The sequence below is a fragment of the Morone saxatilis genome, unplaced genomic scaffold, assembly GCF_004916995.1.
Source record: "Morone saxatilis isolate NCDOM2014 unplaced genomic scaffold, NCSU_SB_2.0 Contig0, whole genome shotgun sequence".
NCBI classification, from domain to species: domain Eukaryota; kingdom Metazoa; phylum Chordata; class Actinopteri; family Moronidae; genus Morone; species Morone saxatilis.
Genome location: NW_023339650.1, coordinates 446,192 through 455,299, shown reverse-complemented (window position 1 = coordinate 455,299; position 9,108 = coordinate 446,192). Strand labels below are relative to the sequence as shown.

Below are 9,108 nucleotides of genomic sequence, written 5' to 3'. Positions count from 1 at the left end.
TAAATTGAACTGAATTGAAATTACAGTATATACCGTATGTTGGACTGCAATATCTATATGTTATGAATGCTTAGGGGTAGTATCTATCACAATTCTGTTCAACGACTCCAAACATAATTAAACTAAAAACCACTACTACCACTATGTTAAAGATCCCCTTCAGACATTTATTAAGGCCTACATACAAAAATTCTGCTTAAAACAATAACGTGTGTCTGCAAAAAAGGTAATAACTTCCACATTCAAATTCCTAAAGGGAACGTATTAAGCTTTTCTTTACATTTGGTCATATACATATATACTTTCAGCAGATGAATGTGAAAGCATCCTTTTAGTGTCGAACTCTGCACATACATCATTCAAACATCACACTGTAGGGACAAGAAGAAATACTGATTTTTGATTGTCGGAATTCATGAAACCCTGTTGTTTGTCCAGAGACCCTACATGACTCTGGGTTCGCTGAGGGACCAGGTCATTTACCCTGACACCTACGACGAACAGAGGAGGAAAGGCATCTCTGATCAGGTAAGACACAAAACACTCCTACACACTTAACTTTCACCTACATTGTCTTTGTGTGTTATATACCTTATCTTGTGTTGCCGTATCTTGCATCCAGGTCTTAAAGGAATACTTGGACAATGTTCAACTGGGTCACATCCTAGACAGGGAGGGCAGCTGGGACTCAGTCCAGGACTGGATGGACGTGCTCAGTGGAGGAGAGAAGCAAAGGATGGCTGTAAGGACTCACTCACTCCTTGTCAACAGTCTATGCAAGAAACACAACACACTGATTAATCTTTATGACTAGAAACACAAGAGAAACCATCCATCCATTTTCTAAACTGATTATCTTGCTCAGAGTGGTAGGGGCCAGCTTATACTCACATCTGCAGCTACAGTGGTGTTGGTGAATTAATTAACCCTCATGTCTTAAGACGTGGGGGATTGTCATTATGAGACCACTGTATTGTGTCACAGTAACAGTCTGTGGTTGGTCAATCAGAAGAGCTGTTCCAGTCAAAGTAGGCAGCTTTTGAACATGAACAAGAACACTGTGGACCATCATTTAAGCTGCTGGTCAAAAGTCATTATGCCACAATACACACCAGTAAGTTTTAACATTTCGTCAACTAAAATGAAACATTTCATCCTGACCTGGCACCTTTTCTAATATATTTTTCCAAACCTTAATATCTGTGGCTACTAGTGTTACTACTACTAGTGACTCTCCCTCAGATTCCAAATCCAAAAATAAAAAGTCTCAGAGGAAATAAATAATTTAATAGACAGATTTGTTTGAAAGATTATTTTGTGGCTCCAGACAATTATTATTATTTTTTGATAGTTAAAGTTGCTGACCACTGGGTTAGGCTTCACACATTTAAACGTTTTGCCACTTTAAAATTGGTAATGATTCTGAAGTTATCAGTGTCAGATGAATCATTATGCGAGTGTATGTCTGTGTCTCTGTACATAGATGGCCAGACTGTTCTATCACAAGCCCCAGTTTGCCATTCTGGACGAGTGCACCAGTGCAGTGAGTGTCGATGTGGAGGATTACATCTACAGCCACTGCAAGACGGTACGACACAAATACATCACGTCTCATAAAACAAGGTTTACATCTGGTCTCTTAAACACACCATCTTAGTCATTGAGCAGGAAGAGATGGCTAAAACGTTAACTGCAGGCAGGTAACGTATTACCTACTTGTGTTTTTACTTGCTGTTGCATGAGGATGGGCTCCCGTTCAGTGAAGCCAACAGATTGACCAAAGCAAAATGCTTCTGGCAGCTACAGTTAATACTATGAAACAAAACTTCAAACAGAAGAAGATTTAAATGTCCAGTGTGTAAGATTTAGGAGAATATATTTGCAGAAATTGAATATAATATTCATAGGTATGTTTTCATGAGTGCATATTCACCTGAAAATAAGAATCGTTTTCATTACCTTGGAATAAGCTGTTTTTATCTACAGATTGAGCGGATCCGCCATGTTTCTACAGTAGCCCATAACTGACAAACTAAACATAGGCTGTAGATAGGACCTTTTGTATTTTTATGTACATCCTTTCCAGGTTGTCAAACATAGATGCGAGGGGTGTTCAATTAGTTGCAATCTGCTACTTGCCTACTTGCCTAGATGTCATTAAATTTTACACACTGGTTCTTTAAAAGGTGGGGTAAGCAATTCTAGGCAAATACTATGATATAGTGCAAACACAGCAAGTAATGTAACAAAAGTAATGTAAAAAATAAAATTGCCAGACTTTCCTCTTGAGTTTAGGCCTCACCCATCAGTTCATCAAATGCACAGTTCAATTTGGTGGTACACAGTCAATGTCACTGTTTACAAGAGTCTTATTTTATGATGATTGTACAGTGATAACTGATTAATATTGCAGTGACACAGTGTGAATAGGTTTTTGACCTTGTTGAACTGGAATCTGGAGTCTAGCACTACTTGTGTTTTCTTTGTTCCACAGGTGGGCATCACCTTGTTCACAGTGTCCCACAGAAAATCTCTGTGGAAGCACCACAAGGTAAATACTGAATGTCATTTGATTTCAAATTAAATCCACAGCCACCTCAACTGTTCTTTCACCTCACACGCTCTTAGTGTAAAGTGTAGTTTTGCCTGTTGTACACAGAACAACACAGGACAATGGCATGAAGAGCTGCAAGATTTTACAGACCTAGTCTTAAGTCAAAGTGACACATCCGTCAGCCTGAATTCAATTCAGGGTCTGTTTCAGAAAGTTAGAGAATTCCAGCGTTGGAAAGGTTTGTGGGGACAGGCTTTGAGACACTCAATATGCTATATCCTTATGCTGCCCATTTTTCCTGCTTCTAACACATCAACTTGAGGACAAAATGTTCACTTGCTGCCTGATATATCCCACCCACTGACAGCCATGATAACCAAATGTCAGTGTTCATAATTTTATGGCTGATCGGTGTATATTGTCACATCTTACATTAGCTAGGTAATGTTAGCTAGTTAGCTAACGTTTTGTTGACATTAGCTAACTTACAATGTAATGCTTCAAAGATTTTTTTTGCAGTTCAGATGCCTTCTTTCTTTCTTACTGACTATTTTTATGTTTTTGTCTCTGTCATGAAGTATTATCTCCACATGGACGGGAGAGGAAACTACGAGTTCAAGCCCATCACAGAGGAAACTGTGGAGTTTGGCTCATAACTCAGTGCTGGCGTTAGCCACAAATGCACAGCTCTGATACAAACCAGTCCATTAATTCTTTGCACTCAAGACAGAAGTCATAGCTAAAACTAGAAAATAATGTTTTTAATCATTTGTAACTCTCTACCTTGTTTTCTTTGTTTCCTGTTATTTAAAGCAGCACGCGTCTAATCATTAACCTGTTCAGTCTGATTATAAGAAAAACTTGGAATTTATATTGCCAACTTCTAGGTTGGGTTTTACACTTTGGAGAGAGGTTTGAGTGAAGGTGGAAGTATACTGTACAGTTTTAATATTCTGCAATCATAGCTCATTGACAGAGGTTAGCCTGTAAAGAAAAACTAGATACCACAGTGGTCTTTAAAGTGTCATTTCCCACAGTAAACTTTGTCCTGCACAGAATAATACTAAAATATCCATGTAGTGGCTGCCTTGTAGGTTCTCATTGAAGTTAAACTCTCCACAGCTCGCAGATGCTGACAGCAGCCAAGGCTGATTGATATCTTAAAATAACAATAGTAATACAGTAAAACGGTAGGCTTTGTTACTAAAAGAAACTCTTAATTATCTTGTCACCTCAAGGTATTAAGTTAATATCCAGTCCCTTCAGGATTTCGCAGGCTTTTATGGGATTGTTGAAGCCTAAAATGCCTGATTTCACTGAAACTTTCCAAAAAATTGTGATTCATGTTGCAGGAGACAAGTGAAAATTATATAATTCCTTTAAAAGGCAACAGAATGGAAACACACACAGATTTTCATGCCAGCAGACAAGCTTGGCTCTGTCATTTTGTGATTTAAACATTGCTGCACTAAAGTTACCACTAACGTCTTTATTTTCTGGGTGTTTTTTATGGTAGAAAGGTGTTTTTCAATCAATGACTATATATATATCTATATATAGATATATAGATATATATATCTATATATAAGAGACGTTCTTGTTGCACGTTTGCATCTTCACAGGTGGAAACAAGGAATTGAGTTTGGTGACGTATGGCAGTTTGCGCAGGGGACTGCTATGATTGGTGATACTCATGGGAAACTATAATGTTTGGTCAGATTTGCAGAAAAGTTGCAGTGACAAAATTTCAAAGTAGCGCAGCACCGATGATTACAACATAATTATCTAAATTATATCTAAAACATGTAGACCTACTTGCTTCTTCTTCTTCTGTGATCACAGCCCCTCTGTAGTTGCAGGAGAAACAGTGCTCACTGGAACGGAATTAACTTTTTTAGAGCCAGCTGGTTGATATGAAGGTAATGAAGTGCTTACAATGCAACAGCTGTCCTAATCCATAATCATCGTACCTACATATCACAGGAACATATCAGTCACTCAGACATTCACAAGTGTGTTGAAATAATGACAAAAACACGACTTGCATCCTATGTGTTACAACAGTGCAGGTGTAGGGACACTGACTGTTGCTAGGCAGACCTCTGCCACTACTGCCAGCACTCAGCTTCAGTAATTCTGTATTTTGAACATTCCTGATGTAACACATTTAACAATTGCCTAAAATGTTTGTGTGATTTGAAGTACGACAGTCCTGCATTTGGCGTAGCTGCAAGGGTGCTGTGGACTTGAGGCCAAGTCACACCAGCATTGAAATAGTTTTAGACATTTTGAAATAAAAACAGTTAATTTCAATAATGTCATCTGCGATCAGAGGATTCTCCCAGAGGGCAAATTTTGCATAGTTCAACTTAATACATTTTAAGATACATTTTGTGAATTGGCACCATTGGGACACACTGATTATATATTGGCTGAACATTGGTACCTGGTATAGTATAGAAATAGACCTGAGCCGCAACAAGGCAGAGATGCTTATCTTTGTTATTTTTTTTCTATTTCCCTGGCACAAAACTGAGAATGAATAACTACAAAAACATTGGTATTCCCAACCGGTGCATCCCTACTATTGTGGAAGTGCTGACTTTTGTGGGAACCAAATGGCAGAGTGTACGCAAAAGTAGGAAGCTATCATAATACCCATGTTGCCCCATCTAGTCTGACATAACCTTGTTCCATAATAGAGATATAGCAGGGTCTGCAGTCAGTCAGAAGGCAGCAGGAGATTCAAAACACCCCCCTAAATGAATCTTTTTGGTAACCTGTAAATGAATTTTGTAGTGCCTGTGTATCATCTGACCTGCCTTTAAGCTGTCATGGACTGACTGATGACAGATGTAATATTCCAAAGCTTCTCAGCTGCATTCAACTTCTGTTCATTTGACCCTGTAATTCAATAAATTATTTCAACTCAAAACATTTGTTGAAACAGATTACATCAAACATTCAATTTTGGAAGTTAAAAAAGATTGTTGATGAAGCAGCTTTTGCTAGTTATTTTAAGTGACACTGACTTGGTTTTTTAGGTTACAGAAACATTCCTGATTAAGTACTAGGTATTTTGTTTTCACATTACAAATACAAATTACAAAATTAGGTCAGTGTCACTTAAAATTACTAAAGCTTAACTTAAACTTAACTAAAGTCAACTTATCTAGTTTTACAGTGGATAATGTTACCTGACATTTGAAGATGTTATTTCCATACTGAACAGCAAAGAATTATTATTATTATTATTATTATTATTAGACATTTTTCTTTTTATTCTTACCTCATTATTAACCCTTTCCTTTAATGAAATTCTGTTAAGATTTGATATATTTCGTTGGTGGCGGGATTAAAAATTGTTGATAATTATGTAAAGTGATTTTACGCGAGCTCCATGAAGCAGAGGACTGGATGTGCAATGATGGTGTCTGTCAGTCGATCACTGGTACATGAATATGCAGATCCTTCCCCAGCCCCTCAATACCTCTCTGCTCTGTCTCTCTAGTACACTGTAACTTTATTGTGAAACTGTAAAGGAGCCTCAGCAATACCCATGGTTTTATATGTATAATAATAATGTTATGATCTCACTCAGCATTAAAAAAATAAACTGTAGAAGAAATGTTCACACAGATCTGTTTTTCTTGTGTGTGTGTGTGTGTGTGAGTGAGAGAATGAGAGAGAGAGATAAGAACTGAGTCAATGATTGATTGAAATTTTGTAATCAAGACGAGGCCTCCCTAATAGATTACCTTTTATGTTAAAGGTTGCTCTGCTGTGACTTCACACAAAGCCAGAATATATTATTGGTAATTAGATTGGCCTCGTCTCATCAATAATATTAGTGTTAAAAAAAAAAGTTAATACAATTGAGAATTGAGAACAACTGATAATTGTATAAAAAGTGCCCTGAAGTAAACAATATAATGAGTAAATAATCTGGTCAAGATTCATGCAAATCACTTGTTATACACAAACGTCTTCCAGTTACTGAGTACACTATTTTGGTTCATTATATATTTTTGTATATAATATAAAAATATCCATAAAATATGTCACTGACTCAGGGTGGTCAGTTTACTAAACAATAGAAAGGGGTCAGGTTGGGAACAAATTATGTAGAATAAAACAGGACTTTGCACATGTATGAATTACAATAACCGAGTATTACCTGCTTCTCATTCTTTTACCTAATCCTCTTTTAGCCACTGTTCTGTCTGTATTTATTTGTACTCATTAAACAATGAATGAAGTAAAAGAAGAAAATGTGTACAAGGAGTCCTTGACCTGCTGCTGTGTGTGTATGAGAACTGGTAACAGACAGGTTTGAAAAGGTGTCACATACCTGCAGGTAAGAATGTAGGTTTTGTTAATTTTGTTTTTATTAAGAATGAACAAGAACAGAAAAAAAATGCTAAATTAATTCATAGTAAAATAGATGCATGTGCTTCCACCTTATGGTAATATGTTGAAGTACAGCACATCAGACAGTACATTTAAAAAGTCAGTGCAGTAAAACAGTCTGAAACCCTTTTTGTACAGTGATCAGTGAGGTCCGGCCCCCAGAAACACCGCTCCAGTAGTGAGCCATGTCTTGTTTTACGATTGGATTTCGATATAAAAATACAGTTTTTCTAAAAGTACTTAGATTTTGGAGATAATATATACTTTTACTTAAGTAAGGTTTTGAATGAAGGTCAGTATTTTACTAGTGATATTGATGCTATGTCAGATGAGTTGCCTTGCATGTGCTGTTGGAAATATTAAATAATAAGTTCATGGTATATTACTTGATTTGGAAGTGTAGCAAATAACTACATGCACATTTGTACATACAAAACACCTTGCACTCCCCCTTTTTTGTTGAGGAACCAAAGATTTCTACTCTCTTATTCTTGTATAATAAAATATAAAGATAAAATAATCTCAGATTTCAAATTTATAGAATAAAATTCAATCAAATGTAATAAATTCAGAATCAGCGACAGATGATGAAGGGCCTAGCTGTACAGCCTTTATGCCTTTATGTAGTGCTCAACAGAGAGAGCAGTTTGTGATCTGTACCTTCAGACCTTATTGTCCCACCTGTCAGTGTGATAAAGTGTCGAACGAAGCATGACTAGTGCAATGAGTAACTCAGGTTGATCAGCTGATATCCTGTTTTTCTCGACCAGGCAGATACAGGAAGTCACAGCGCTGCTGCAGAAGAGTTTGTTTAGTTTTTAAACGGTGTTGAAACGAACAAGGTGGTAAATCAGACTCAAGAGTTATGGACAGACTGAAGTGTGTGCTGTTGGTGCTCTGCTTCCAAAGCTGCTGGCACCTGCTTCAAACTCTGGAACAAGGTACTGACCTGCAGTGTGCTCGTGACACAGGAGACGGAGATCAGCACCTGATGAGTCATGTGTTCGTAGATTGTCTTGTTTAAAGTAATTGTTTTGTTCTCCATGTGTGACAAAGGACAGCATATGGAGAAAGACAAAGAGTCTGTTCTCTTTGTCTTTCTCCTGTTCAAAGTACATTGTTTCACTGTGAGCTGCCAGACTGTTCTGTTCAGTGACCACCCAGAGCAAACAAACTCAGCTGGTCCAGCTATTCTCACCACTGCTTTTGACTGATTAAAGCTGCAGTAGGTAACTCTTATAAAAATAACTTTTTGTCATATTTGCTGAAACTGTCACTATATATAATACATGAGACAGATAATCTGTTCCTCTGGCTCCTCCTATTGCTTCTCATGGCATTGGCAACAATCCACCGGGCCTGAACGAAAACAACCAATCAGAGCCAAGAAAGACAGGTAGACGCTTTGGGTCGGTGGCTTGAAGATAGTTGATTGTTGAGTTCCAGCATCGATATTTGATGACCTGGGAATGATTTTTTTTTTTTAAAGTTTCAGCAAATAAGTTACTACTGCAGCTTTAACAATTGAAAAATTCACACGTCACACACGTTTATCACAACCTCACTAACACTAAAAATGTACCTGTGACAAAGTGTTGTGGTCCTCTACAGCTCCTCTACGTTTTGTGGGGCTTGCGGACTGGGGCGGCGTTCCTTTCCCTCCATACTACACTTCTCATGAGGAGGCCGTTGCCACAGAGGTGGACAGGCTGGCTCGGACGGAGGGGGTGGACTTTGTCCTCAGCCTGGGAGATCACTTCTACTTCAGTGGGGTCAAGAATGTGGAAGACCCCCGCTTTAAGGTCAGCTCACAGAGCAAACACTGGGAGAGTAAGATGTAATTTTTGATGTACAAGTCTCATGTCAGGTCACAGGTAAATCTCAACTTCCTTTGCAGCAACAGACTTTGCATAAAGGGCATTTCGCAATGTTAATTTGTTGGGTTCAGTCCTGGGCTGCAGTCCAATAGTCCAAAATATCACATCCTATGTCCTTTCCTAAACACCTTTCCTTGACCTCGATGGACAATGTCAATCAATATTTGATATAAGATATTTGAACTTAAAAACATTGTTGTGGCACATTAGTAAAGCATTGAATAGAAATATCTAAAGGTGGCATTAGAAATCAATAAGTTGTTTTAT

General features: G+C 37.7%; 2 protein-coding genes across 2 annotated transcripts in view; both read left to right on the top strand.

Moving 5' to 3' along the window:
* abcd3a (ATP-binding cassette, sub-family D (ALD), member 3a) overlaps positions 1 to 6,186 on the top strand; it is a gene marked incomplete at its 5' end in the record, with an annotated part of 15,542 nt that extends 9,356 nt beyond the window's left edge. Inside the window, 5 exon segments of the mRNA XM_035680557.1 lie at positions 439 to 528; positions 623 to 742; positions 1,484 to 1,588; positions 2,495 to 2,551; positions 3,133 to 6,186. Of these exon segments, the coding sequence (XP_035536450.1) occupies positions 439 to 528; positions 623 to 742; positions 1,484 to 1,588; positions 2,495 to 2,551; positions 3,133 to 3,210 (450 nt within the window).
* A 1,529-nt stretch (positions 6,187 to 7,715) lies between these two features.
* acp5b (acid phosphatase 5b, tartrate resistant) overlaps positions 7,716 to 9,108 on the top strand; it is a 6,286-nt gene continuing 4,893 nt past the window's right edge. The window contains exons 1-2 of the mRNA XM_035655743.1: positions 7,716 to 7,905; positions 8,576 to 8,766. Of these exons, the coding sequence (XP_035511636.1) occupies positions 7,830 to 7,905; positions 8,576 to 8,766 (267 nt within the window). The 5' untranslated portion in view covers positions 7,716 to 7,829. The remainder of the gene's footprint in view (positions 7,906 to 8,575; positions 8,767 to 9,108) is intronic.